This window comes from Chlamydomonas reinhardtii, chromosome 2, assembly GCF_000002595.2.
Source record: "Chlamydomonas reinhardtii strain CC-503 cw92 mt+ chromosome 2, whole genome shotgun sequence".
In the NCBI taxonomy this organism is placed as follows: Eukaryota; Viridiplantae; Chlorophyta; class Chlorophyceae; order Chlamydomonadales; family Chlamydomonadaceae; genus Chlamydomonas; species Chlamydomonas reinhardtii.
The window spans coordinates 396551-409628 of record NC_057005.1 but is presented as its reverse complement, the minus strand read 5'-3'; the positions used below and the strand labels follow the sequence as shown (position 1 = coordinate 409628).

At 64.2% G+C, this 13078-nt stretch overlaps 3 protein-coding genes across 3 annotated transcripts; 2 read left to right on the top strand and 1 right to left on the bottom strand.

Annotated features, from left to right (window-relative positions):
• The first annotated feature begins 19 nt into the window (after positions 1 to 19).
• On the top strand, positions 20 to 4765 carry CHLRE_02g076050v5 (uncharacterized protein). Its single transcript, XM_043059153.1, has 10 exons — positions 20 to 158; positions 430 to 614; positions 922 to 988; positions 1270 to 1694; positions 1940 to 2119; positions 2464 to 2523; positions 2729 to 2803; positions 3006 to 3160; positions 3353 to 3666; positions 3928 to 4765. The coding sequence occupies exons 1-10, from the start codon at positions 110 to 112 to the stop codon at positions 4098 to 4100; spliced, it is 1683 nt and encodes a 560-aa protein (XP_042926787.1). The 5' UTR covers positions 20 to 109; the 3' UTR covers positions 4101 to 4765.
• Positions 4766 to 4819: 54 nt separating this feature from the next.
• CHLRE_02g076000v5 (uncharacterized protein) lies at positions 4820 to 11255 on the top strand. The gene is made up of 11 exons (XM_043059152.1): positions 4820 to 5127; positions 5518 to 5925; positions 6831 to 6938; positions 7290 to 7468; positions 7682 to 7748; positions 8345 to 8420; positions 8659 to 8713; positions 8981 to 9073; positions 9444 to 9608; positions 9802 to 9928; positions 10267 to 11255. The coding sequence occupies exons 1-11, from the start codon at positions 5026 to 5028 to the stop codon at positions 10408 to 10410; spliced, it is 1524 nt and encodes a 507-aa protein (XP_042926786.1). The 5' UTR covers positions 4820 to 5025; the 3' UTR covers positions 10411 to 11255.
• Positions 11256 to 11257: 2 nt separating this feature from the next.
• Positions 11258 to 12979, bottom strand: CHLRE_02g075994v5 (uncharacterized protein). The gene is made up of 2 exons (XM_043059151.1): positions 12187 to 12979; positions 11258 to 11716 (listed from the first exon to the last, which is right to left on the bottom strand). The coding sequence occupies exon 2, from the start codon at positions 11627 to 11629 to the stop codon at positions 11339 to 11341; it is 291 nt and encodes a 96-aa protein (XP_042926785.1). The 5' UTR covers positions 11630 to 11716; positions 12187 to 12979; the 3' UTR covers positions 11258 to 11338.
• Positions 12980 to 13078: the final 99 nt, after the last annotated feature.

Below are 13078 nucleotides of genomic sequence, written 5' to 3'. Positions count from 1 at the left end.
TAAACACACTACGTCCATTCGCAATATCCGAAATGCTTGCAAGTCCAGCAGCGTAGTTCCTGAGTTTGGCCCGCGTTCCCACTTTATTGTGAATTCGCGGAGCACACAGATGAGCCACCGGCTGGTCGATATTGACCTATTTGTCAAAGGCTGTCATGGTATGTGGAGCTGAGGGAGGAGTTTGCAGCTCCCCCAATTTAGCACCGCACTGAGACCCTCAGCTATTGTCTTGCAAGAAACCAGCTCGTGGTTCAACCATATGTTGTGATGTTATGGCAAGGAAGCTTTAAGGAGGCCCAGCACACGGGCAGCTTCGTTGACTTGCGCGCTCGCCCACCCCCTCCTGCTGGACTCCTCCCGAGTGTGGGCTACCCCCCGCCCCCCCACACACACACACACACCTCGTGCCGCCGAACCCTGGAATTGCAGATCTGCCCAAGATGGACTTTGTCGGCCATGCGGACCCATACTTTATCTTGACGTTCATGACGCCCGGCCAAGAGAAGGCGGCATTCGAGTACCGCTCCCACGTGCACTACAACACAGGGCACCCGGTGTGGAATGAGGAGATAAACTTCACGCGTGTGCCAATCGGCACAAAGGTGCACATTCAGGTGCGGCGGCCAGGGGCTGTTGACCTGGCAGTGAGTGCCGGGGGGGGGGGGCTGGGGACTGGGGCTGCTAGCCCGGGGGTGCTGGGCGGTCGCCCTGCGCCTGGTGACCATGCCAGCAGTGGAGCGATAAGTAATGCTGTACAGACCAGTCACTGCAAACGTATGCCTGCGTCGAGCACCCGGTGGTGTACCGGGTTACGGTGTGTGCCGTGTGTGCACGTATTGGAGTGGTGCGCCATGGGGGGTCGTCGCACACGGAGTCACATTCCGGGGTGCTGTGCGGCTGTGCGGCTGTGCGGCTGTGCAGGTTATGGACAAGGATCACCTGACGGCGCACGACCCCGTGGGAGACTGCGAGCTGCTGCTGGATGAAGGTGGGCGGGCGCCTGGCTGGGGGAAGGGGAGGCGTGTTCGGCACGCATGTTGCTGACACGCTCTATATAGCTCTTCACCCACACATACGTACGGTACATATAAACTAGGGTTGTGCCCCTGTCACAAGCAGCAGACGTGCGCGTGCAGAGCCACCCCTCATGCACAGTGGCCCCGTGGTGCCGGCCCCATTGCCGACCCCCAGGCTGTGCTTTGACGCGTCAGTTGACACGCCCTGCCCGCCCCCACCACCTGCACTCCCCCTCCCCCCTGCCCGCCACAGACTTCCTGGATCGGGCCATGCTGGCCACCGCTAGCGCCGAGTCCGTGGCGGCATCGGTGCCCGGCACGCCCGCAGCCGCCACGCCACGTGCCGCCTCGCCGCAGCGCTCCCGCCCGCCCTCCTCCCCAGGCATCGCCCGCCACTCCACAGGCGCGGCGGGCAGCGACGCAGGCGCCGGCGGCGCCGGGGGCGGTGGCGGTGGCGGCACCCCCGGGCGCATGTCGACCAGCGGCTTGGGTGACGCCGCCGCCTCTCATCTGGACCGGCTCAGCCTGGGCGACGTCAGCAGCGCCGCCAGCAGTGCGGGGCTGCACGGCGACAGCGCAATGGGGCGGGCGCCGGCGTTCCTGGGTCTGGAGCTGCAGCTGCCCCTGCGCGCCGACGCCTCGATGCGGCGGCCCTCGGCCGGCACGTTGTCACTCGGGGTGAGGCTGGGGGCGGGCTGGGGGGCGGGCAGGGCGCAGGTGGGCTGGGGGCGGGCTGGTGGTGGCAGTGGTGGTGGTGGCACTGGTGGTGGTGCGGCAGTGGGGATGGGTTTGGCTGGGAGGATGAGGCCCAGTGGACTGGCGACCAGCTGGCATGCGGGGAACACACGGCCCTGACGGCGCCCCGCTTCGCTCCCTCTGCGCCCCCTCCGCGCCCCCTCCGCGCCCTTCCTGCCTGCCTGCAGGTGGGCTGCCGGCCCTGCACCACGGGCTGCGGCTCCGGCCCCGGCGACCTGCTGCACCGCGGCCCCGTGCGCTACCGCACCGCCAGCTCCTGGGTGGCGGGGCGGCTGACGGGGCACACGGACGCCGACTCGGGCTGGCGCGCCTACGCCGCATACAAGCTGAGGCTGGCGGGACTCAATGTGAGCCGCTGCTGCTGGGGGAGGGGCGTAGCCGTCCGTTGAGACGGGCTGTGGGGACATGGGGAGTAGGGGTGAGGGTGTGTGTGGGCCTGAGCCGCATGCCATGGATGGGTCCCGCGGTCACTGGACGCCCGGGGGCGAAGGGTCGCTGCGGCAGGCTGCTGGGCAGGGATGCAGGGGTGTCTTGGGTTGTGCACGGGCTTGCTCCTGGGGCCCTACGAAGATTTGCTTGGATGCCTTGTAGTTATTCTCGCCCTTTGACACACCTCCCCATCCCACTCCCGGTTTAGTTGGGCTGGGAATGAACTCCTCCTCCCCCCCTCAAACCGCCCCCGCCTGCACAGGAGTTCTTTCCCGACGGCGCGCAGCAGCCCTGGAACCGAGCCTACGACAAGGCGCAGCAGGTGTGCGGGGCCGGGCTGTGCCGACGTCCAGTGCGGGAGCTGCTCGCAGGGCCTGGGCGGCGGGGCGGGCGCTTTGGCGGCCTCACGAGCTCCCACGTGCGCGGCTCCTGCCCGTGGCGCCCGCAGCACTGCCCCGATGCAGTCCCGTTGTGCTGACGCCGGCGGTGAATTGCGGCGGTGACTTGTCGCAACAACGCCACCACAGGTGTTCAACTCGAAGGCGCTCAGGGCGGCAGTGCACACGCAGCACAACATGCTGTATGCGGACAACGGCAAACAGGTGTGTCGCCCGGGCCGCGCCCTAGTGCTTCCCTGCTGCACCACCGCCCGCCGCCGTGGCGACGGCATGGCGGGCGCACCCACTCCGTCTGCACAAGCCGCATCGCCGCGCTCCGGCCCCAGACCAAACCGACCCCCTTTGCCTGCTCAACGCCCCCCAACCAGCTCATCTAAGCTGCACGCGCCCTGCCTGCACCGGACAGAAGCGGCGCGGCGTGCTCCGCGGCGGCGGCGACCTGGTGGCCCTCCTGCGCGGCGGCGTGCGCAACGGCGCGCGGCGCTACTACACCTACTGCATCAACGCCGACGGCTCGCTGTGCTTCAGTGAGACCGGCGCCAAGTTCTTCTCCGACTTCATGTGAGCCAGCCAGCCAGCCGCGCAGCACCTGACCTGGAGCTGCACCTCGCGCAGTCGTTGGGTGTCTCAACTTTGGTGCTGTGGATCCGCTTGCGCGCGCCGTTGTGGTTGAGCGCTTTATTATGCCCTCCCCACCCAAGCCGCACCCAAGCCGCGCCCGTGCCGCATTCATATGTCGTGTTCATGCCGCAGGTCCAAGCACGCCATGCACGCCGACATGGCGGACTGTGTGGTGTATGCGGGCGAGTTCACCCTGGTGCCGCCCGGGCTGATGCCGCCCGAGCTGCAGCAGTCGGTGCCGGCGGCAGCCGAGGCAGCCGAGGCAGCGGCAGGGGCGGCGGGGGCGGGGGCGGCAGCAGCAGCCGAGGCGCCGGCGGCGTCCACGCCGGCAGGGCGGATAGACCCCACTGAGGCGGCGGCCGATGCGGCGCTGGCGACGGCTGCGGCTGCGGCTTGCTCGGGGCAGCAGGCGGAGGGCTGGACGTTGGTGTTCGACAACAACTCGGGTGAGGCGGCAAGCCCGCCAGGGCGGTTGTGGGCCTTCCCATTGGGTTCGTTCAACGCAGGGTCGTTGGCACATAGGACGCGCTGCCGAGGGAAAGCACTCGCACTCAGCCCCAACGCCGCGCCCCACACTCCCACGCGCACTCCCATGCACACACACACACACACACACACACACACGTTTTCCTTGTGCTCTTTAACACACACACACACACACACACACACACACACACACACACACACACACACACACACACCACCAGGCACCTACGCGCCGGCCTCCAGCCAGCTGCCGTACCTGGCCGCCCTGCTGCGCTTCAACTTCCCCGGCCTGCGCGTGGAGGTGGTGGACAGCCTGGCCTGCAAGCACGTGCTGGCGGCGCTGCACCGCCGCGTGCCCAGCCGCTGCCCACCCGCCACACCGGCCAAGAAGTGATGGGGTGGTTGGTGATGCGGTATGCGCGTTGCGTGGGCGTTGGGGTGCTGGTTTTGGGGCGTTGGGTGCGTTTAGCGCGCGACGGGTACTGGGCGAATTTAAGCCGACCTGTTGATCCGGACTTGGTGGTGCGGAAGGTCCGCAAGCTTGAGGGTGTGAAATGCGCCGGTGTTGAGGCACTTGCGGTGTGCACAGACAGCGCACGCAAGGACATGGGTGCTTTTGTGGTCCTGTGGGCAAGTCCCTCCACGGTTGGGCATTACCGGCATTCACAGGGGCAACTGAGGAATCTTGCTTGGTAGGTGCAAGGAAAGACCTGCTCACGTTTTGGTGCGTTCCACCACCCGTCCCGTGCCCCGGGATTATATCGAAGATGCTTGAAGGAAACGGGATGCGCACAATGCCAGAGTAGGTTGCACCATTTCCCAAACTTGAATACTTGATAATAGCGCGCGGTGCATGTTTGTAGTTGAATATGCGCATGTATTCATAACCTGCATTCTGCATGAGTGCGGACGTCATCCGAGCGGGGTCTCATGCCCGGAGGGCCAGGACCAAGAAGGAGGGGGAAGGAGGGCTAGCGAAGGGTGGGGCATTCAAGATCCGTGCCAGCAACTGCACCGTCCACCAAATGGCGCATTGAATTGTTTCACCTTACAACGGACGTTCCTGGTATGAAGCCCGATTCATCGCTTCTGCCGCGCTGAACTACTCGCAAACTACCCCAGCAATTCGAGCCTCCAGAGGTATCCTTCGCGCGTTGAAACAGCCGGTGCTTATCAGAGAACCTAACGATAATAACGTATCTTGTAGATCATATATCGACTTTGAAGCAAGCACAGCGGAGTCGACTGCCAAGCCCCCGCGTTCTTCGCGCGCGCGGGCTGGGCTTTTCCAGCCCCGCACGTGTATTTGATAGGGGCTGATGGCGAATCAGATTTCATTTAGCGCGCCTCATCCTCTTGGTTTGGACCCAGCTAGGTATTCTCACCCGGTTAGGCTACTAGGCACAGGCTCATTCGGCAAGGTAATTAAGACTTGTTACAGGGGGCATCGGGCGTTTGGGGCTACCAGGGGCGAGGTCTACTGCGCGCAGCTGGTGCGTGCTGTCGCCCAGGGGCCAGGCAGCTGCCCGCTCCTTGCGACACCTACCTGGTCTGGGCAGTTAGAGCGACGTTCCTTGTGTGCCGTAGCATGTCTCAGCAACGGTCGCGGAATGCTGGTGCTTGGTGTTGAGCAAAGGCAGCCGTGTGTGGGGTGGGGGTGGGGGAGTTTCGGCCAGAGCGAATCGGTACAAGCTTCTGCGGCAATAGCGTGCGTTCCCCGCCGCTCTGGGTTTCTGGCCACGAGATGCAAAAGCCTCACATTACAAACGCCACCTCCGTGCGTCCCTTTGATAACCCACCCCCGCCGCCAGGTCTACCTATGCTGCTTGCGGACGCTGGTGCCGCCGCAGCCGCCACAGCCGGACCCGGCCGCCTCAGCCGCCGCGCATGACGCCAGCGGCGGCGCCAGCACCCAGGGCGGCGCCTGCTCCATGCAGACCGGCACGGAGGCCAGCTACTGCGGCGGCGACCGCATGATGAGCATCGACCTGGACGGCGGCAGCCACCACCACAACAACGGCACGACACACCATGGCGGCCCCACAGCGGCCGCGGCCGGCGGGCAGGGGCAGGGGCAGCCGGCTTGCAGCGCAGCCGGCGCGGGGAGTGCACAGGCGGCGAACGGGCATCACAGCTACGCGCGCACGGCGCACGAGGGGACGGCCGGCGGCGCTCCGGCTGCGGAGCCGGCGTATGAGTACCAGTGGGTTGCAGTCAAGGTGAGGGAGGGGGGCACATGGGAGAGACGGCCTGACCGCCGGGGCCGACACAGGGGGATGTGGCCACATCGTTTGGGTAAGAGTTTGGGGGCTTAATAGGAAGCGGAGACGATGAGCGCGAGCCATGGGGGCGTGTGGAGGCAGTGACCGCGGTATGTCGCGCCCCGTGTGACCTCTCCCCCCCCTCACCACCATTGACCGTTTGTTCGTGGTGGTGGTGTTGAGAAACACCGGTTTTCGCAGTTGTAGCTGTTGTCGTCGTGGTGAATCAGGGCTTGTCAGTGGACAGGTAGCAGCTCTTGCCGTCCGTGTGGCCGTAGTAGGTCCCCTTGAGGTCCCCCGCCTTGAACTTGAACTGGACGTTCGGGTAGAGCTCGAAGAGCTTGGGAAGGAGGACGGTCACGCCCACAACATTGAGTTCGGTCTTGATCTCCATATTGGACCCGTATTGGCTGTGGAGAGCCCGGCGTTCCTTCTTGGACGTTGGCATGTAGAGCTCCTGCAGCTCCTCCTCCAGGCGACCCGCCCACTTCTTTGACCTGCCCGGCGGCCGTCACTGCGTCACTGACCCTCTCCCTCCCTCCACTGGTTGTTGGCACTTCACACTCGTGGTTGGTCCACTGCCGTCGGGCGTGGACGACCAAAGCTACGGCTCAAATCCAAACCCGCGACGCCGACACGCGGTCCGCCCTGCCTCCGCCCTGCATGGGCTGGGTTCGGGTCCTAAGCCTGCGTTTCCTCAATAGCTACCGTATCAAACATGCACACGCACATGCACACCTCATCACCGCCACCGCCCAAATACCTCACCCCGTCCCCCGAAGTCGGCACTTCCATTTTTCATACAAACCGTTCATGAATGGCTACCCCCCCCCCTGCCCCTGCCGCTGCGCCTGCGCCTGCAGATCTTCAAGCCGCTGGTGCAGTGCGACCTGCGCTCGCTGGAGTACCTGAAGCGCGAGGTGGTGTGCCAGCGCCGGCTGCAGCACCAGCACGTCATCGGCTTCAGGGAGGTGAGGGACGGCGGGAGGAGGGGACAGGGGGGCGGGAGGGGGGGCGGGAGGGGGGCGGGAGGGGGGCGGGAGGGGGGTGGGAGGGGGGGCAGGAGTGGACAGGGCGGTCGCCGTGCATGGGAGGGAGGGAGTCAGCTCCAAGCCCAAGGCGTTGGAGACCCAGAAACGGGGGCGCTGTGAGGGTGGCAAGGGAAAGGGCAGGGGAGGGCCCCCTGCAGGGCGTGGCGGTGGTGGTGCTGGAGGTGGCCGTGTTTGTGCTCCAGTGTGTCTGTTCTCTTCGATGTCCCTGCCCCATAGGCTTCTCACGCCACCCTCCCCCTCAACCCCCGCCCACCGCCCACCGCGCCCCAGGTTGGCATTGCCAGCGGCGACCTGCGCCTGTACCTGGCTCTGGAGTACGCCAACGGCGGCAACCTCAAGCAGTGGCTGGCGGAGCGCGGCGGGCGGCTGGCGGAGCCGGTGGCGCGCTGGTTCACGCAGCAGCTCGTGTACGGCCTGGCCTACTGCCACGCACACGGCGTGTACAACAGGTGCGCGTGACCCCGTGTGTTTGTGAGTGAGTACGGTGTGCGTGTGTGTGGAAAAGCGAAGACAGGGGTACTTCAGGCGTGTGTGTGGTAATACAAAAGATGTAGGTGTGTACGTGTGTGTGTGTGAAGTGACCTGGGAGGGACACAGGTTTCTTGTTTTCTTTGCGCGCTCTATGAACACGCACACGCGCATACACGCACACGCCGCTGCAGGGACATCAAGCCCGAGAACCTGCTGCTGGACACGGGCGGCGGCGGACTGGAGCAGCCGCTGCTCAAGGTGGGGGGGCGGATGAGAGCGGGTGGGTGGGTGGATGAAAGAGGGTGGCTGGGTGCATGAAAGCGGGTGGGTGAGTGGGTGGGGAGAGGGCTGCAGACAGGGGGCTGTGAGCACTGTGTGAGCACTGTGTCGGAACAGGGCGGGCGTTGCTCAGCGCGCGGCGTCTGGGCAGCAGCGGCGGCGCAACCCGGAGGCTCGACCAGCCGCTCATTCGCTGGAGATGCACCCGGGACGGGTCATTGGCAGGGGGTCGGGCGGGCTTTAAGGCCATGGAATGTGGGCAGGTACAAGCGCCGTTGACACGACGCATTTTCAATGTCCGGAACAGCGTAGGGGCCAACGACCCAAGTGCGGGTTTGCCTGCCTCCACCGCTGGGCACGGCTGTTCTGGCCCGAGCCTAAGCAGGCCATAGCCCGCTATGGCGATAGCGATGCACGTGTCGCGCTCCGTGGCCGTGCAAGCTGCCCCGCACGCAGCCATGTTGCCCCTCGCCACCGCTGTGTGTTTACCTCATGTACACCTCATTTTTCACGGTGTGCTGTTTGTTTCTGGGCCTGCTTGTGACTGGGTCGGTGCCGTCAACGCTTTGATACAGGTGGCGGACTTCGGCCTAGCCAAGAGCTCCAACGACTCAGCGCCCAACTCCTGTGTCGGCTCGCCAAACTTCATGGGTGAGTGAACGGGCGGCGAGGTGCGGTGCGGTGCGCTTTGTGCGGCGGCACGCCGTTGTATGCCGCCTTCAAGCCTGTTTGGATCGTGCTGTTGAAACTCGTTGCAACCCCTCTCCCGACTCCGGGCCCCGGTGTCCCTGCTGGGGTGAAATCTTGTCGATAAATCCGTCAACCCGCCTCCGGCTAGTCACTGCTGCTACATCCCTCCTGCCTCTCCCACCTCCCGCCTCCCACCCAGCCCCCGAGGTGTTCACCTCCAAGCAGTACGACGGCCGCAAAGCCGACGTGTTCAGGTAGCGGTGGGGTTGGGTGTGGAGTGGGTGCCACTGAGGATCGTTACTTGAGAGCTTCTGGCGCTTTCATGTGTGCCGTGGGGGTTGTGTGCACCCCTCCTCAGGCCCACCTTGTCTCCAGCACCCCCCCCCGCTCTTACGTTCCATCCCTCTCCCGCATGGCTAGTGCCTGCAGCCCCTCAACCCGCTGCAACAACCTGTCAACATCATATCGTCTTAATCAATATCATGCATGGAACCACGCCCCATCCAAACCCCACCCCCCAGCTGCGGTGTGGTGCTGTACCAGCTGGTGTTCGGCGCGCTGCCCTTCCACCGCACCCTGGATGGCAAGCCCCTGGACTTCAAACACAACATGAGGTGCGCGGCCGCACTTATATAACAATTAGTAATTATTTTGATACACGGGAAGCTTGTGGTGCCGCCCAGAAGAGCCGATCTCTCGGTACCTCTCTGTCCGCGGGTTGCTCACCTCCAACATGACCAAGCGCACCTCTCCGCCGGTGAAGCCTTTAGAGGTGACGGGCAAGCCGCGTGACCAAAGCGTGAAGGCCACTAAGGCCAAAGGGCCAAGGGCAAGACGAAGCTGCCGGCCAAGGCGGTGGCGGCCTGTTCAAGACCCACGCGCGCTGAATGAGCCTTCATTCCGCACTCCTGCTCCTCGCACATGCCCGCACGCCCCAATGTATCACCCGCCCACCCGCCCTCGTGCCCACACACGTGTGTGCAGGGACATCCTGAGGAACATGAAGGCCGAGGCCTGGCCGCACCTCATCCCCACCGCGCCGCCCGCCCAGCCGGGCGCGGGGACGGGCGCGGCCGCGGGGGCGGCGGGGCCTCAGCCGGTGGTGGCGGCCAGTGCGGGGCTGCTGGACCTGCTGACAGGCATGCTCAGGTGGGTGCGGGCGTGGTGGCGGGGCGCGGCGGTGAGGCGGGGACAGTTGATGGAAGCCTCAAACCCACGGTGGTTCTCAACTCTTCGCTGCACCCAGTCAGGCGCCAGCATCACTCTCATGGGTTGTCTTGCCGCGTTTCGTCGCGCGTGTTCCGCCACGTACCGTGTCTTTGCCCGGCCCCCGCCCCGGCAGGTACGACCCGGCTCGGCGGCTGAGCCTGTACGAGGTGAAGCGGCACCCCTGGTACCGGGAGGGGCTGAGCGACGAGGTGTATGCGCTGCTGCTGGAGGACGACGCCGGCAGCGGGAAACACGCAGAGGTGCGCGCGGGGGGGGGGAGCTACATTCATGATTGATTGATCAAGAAGAAGCCCCGAGAACAAGCGGAATTGTAGCCAAGGGGGGGCGGGGGAAGTGGTGCCTTTGCATTGTTACAGCTGCGGGAACAAAGGGCAGCAGACAGCACGGGTTGGGGAGGGGTTCGCTGCTGCTGCTGTCGGGGATGATGCCGAGGCGTGTGAAGCCGTCACCGACATCCCCGCCTCCGGTCTGCGTTCCTCCGCCTGGTCTGGCGCTGCCTCTCGCACCGGCTGCACCTCTTGACGCCGCCTCACTGACGGCTGTCCTGAGTATGTGGCAACCCCTTGTGCGACTGCAGGACGGCGGCTGTGGCTGGCACGGCGCCGGCCAGCAGAGTGTGGAGGTGATTGAGCAGGAGTTTGCACGCATCCTGGAGTTCACGGCGGCGCTGCACCAGGAGGCCGCCCAGAAGGCCGTGGACAGCGAGTTCCAGCTGGAGTGAGCGACGCGAGTAGGCTTAGCAACAGCAGTGAGAGCGGTAGGACGTAGACGGTAGACGGGTTCACATGTGCTGCGTGAGAGGAAGAGAGCATGGCAAAGCAGCGACGCGTCTTGAGCGGCGGGCGGATAGCGTGAAAGGAGCACAGGTAGGCATGTGGTCGGAAGGTCGGAAGGTCGGAGCAGCCGGCACGGCTGGGGTGCTGCAGGCGCAAGGAGGGGCGGGCGGGCGGGCGGTCCGCACAGTGCGTGTCATGCTCAATCGGGTGGCAGGGGCTGGACATACAGGTTTGCCAGGAGGCCATAAGTAATGCTGCGGGATATCGCATGGCAGGTGCTTGTCACCCAATGCCGCCAATGACGGACCCGCCTGCATCACATTCGTGTGCGTGTGTGGTTACAAGGTGGTGCGCACCGCCACATGACCTGTGGCGTGCACGCTCGAAATGTTTAGTCCGCCCGTCGCACCACGGCCTCACCATTGCCGTGCCACCGTGCCACCCTGCCGTCGGTGCTGCTGCGTGCCTCGGTACCCTGAGTGGGAGTGCATATAGTCGTGCACGCGCCGTTTGGCTGACCCTGTTTCCATGAGCTGCCTCTGAGCGCACACGGTTTCACACGGCTGACACTGGGACCATCACGGGGTGGCACCAGCCGCCCCGCATGTGAATGCAGATGAGTGCAACGGATGTGCGAAGGGAACATGTCCGGTTGCGCAGTACTAACCTCACGTCCACACCAGTGCGGCGACCATGAGTCCCTGCACGGCACTGCTAGCGCTACCACGGCTACTGCCAATGCGTCGTCCACTTGAGTTCCAAACCTGAACCTGAAGTCCTGAACCTAAACCAGACCCTGACTCTATCTGACCCTGACTCTGACTCTAAACTTGAACTAACGCAGCGTCTTCTCTCTAGCCTGCCTGGCTGCCTCTAACGCCGCTTGGCAGCTGCTGGCGCCCGCTGCTCCTGCTCCGCGGCCCGCCGCTTTACGGCACTGGCACCAGCCGCCTCGCCCGCCCCTGTACAACTACTGCCGCCTGCTGCACAACCAGTGGCGCCCGAGCCGCCAGAGCTGGTGGGCGCCAGCACCGGCACCTGGGGCGGGCACCACCACTGCTGCATAGGAAGACTGACGCCATTAGCCAAGCTACCCACCACGGCTGTGTTGGTCGTACTCAAGCGCTGGCAGAGGGGCACGACTCCAGGACCCGGCGTGTTCATGGCAGAAGCTGCAGTGGCCACCCTGCTGGCACCACCGCCGCCAACGCCACTGCCACTGCTGGGAATCGACTGGGACCGGGTCGGCCGCTGTAGCCCCATGGGCGTCACGGTGGCAGCAGCGGCAGCCGTACGTGACCGGTGCACTGGTGGTTGAGGCCTGGCAAGGCCAGTGCTGCTGCTGATGCCACAGCAGTGCGGCAGCTCCACGGCAGGGCAGGGAGAGAGAAGATGCGGCGGGCCGCGGAGCAGGATGGAGCAGCAGGCGCCAGCTGCCAAGCGGCGGGAGCAGAAGGGGTAGCGGGGTGGACGAGTCACGAGTGGCGGAGTGGTGCAGCAGGTAGAGTGCGTGGTGCAGGTGGAGTGGGGCAGGTGGACGAGTCAGGGTCAGGATCAGGGTCGTCAGAGTGACCCTGCCCTCCAGCCATCGTGATGTCAAGGCCTTATTTGGCAAACGCCTTACGCCCCTACGTACACAACCCACAGACACCCTCGCTCCGCCGTTATGTCAAGGCCTTTCGCAAAGGCCTTACACCATTGGAATCCTTGCGATTTCGCACCGCCGGTCCTAAGCCTTCAAGTAAGTTCCACGAGAACGGAATTCACGAGGCGGGCGGGGCCGTCCGTCCGACGCGGGTTGTCTGACGAGGGGCCGTTACACGCGCGGAAATCGAACGGCCGAGGCTATTCCATATTTGCAAGAATTGGATTTCCAATTGCTCCAAACATCGGGCAGGCCTTCCGCACGAACGTCGTGCTGCTTGCTCGGTTTCTGGCGCTTTTGAATGGTGCTTGCCGCTCTGTGCCAAACGTTGTGCCAAGCGCTGTACGCATTGTCTTCTTTCGATATTAGGCTGAAGGCGGCCAGGGGCGGGCCTGAGTTTTGACACGACAACATTAGCGGTAGTACCACTGCACACTGTGACATTTCGTGCGACGCCGCTAACTTGCTCACAAACCGTCACATAGTATTCTTTCTCGTCTGCGTAACCGCGCATCCCTCAGCAACATTCGAGTACCTATTTTCAGGCAAAAAGCTGCTTCTTTCCCTCTCACCTACCCCACAACTTTTGCAAGAGATATAAAGCTGTTTACAAAGTTCAATATCTTACCTGGATAGCGGCGTCCGTGTTCGGTGGAGCTCAGGAACAGCGCTTGCGGACTTACCCATATAACAAGCTCTGGCAGCCGCTGCTGAGGTAGGGCTAATTAGAGCATGCTCGAAAGGACCAAATGAGCTTCTGTTCAGACCGATAGCGCCGCTGGGGAGGCAACGCGAGTGCTCAAGTTCGCGTGGGGCAGCGCTGCTTCCCCTAACAATCTCTACATAATGCTATGAGTGCAGCCATTGCGTTTTAACCGTCAAGCGTGACGCTGGTGTTACCCGCACTAGTGCAGCAGCCTGCTCCGTCCAGTTCCGCTTGAAAGTCTGCTCACCTTCGCCTTGAATGA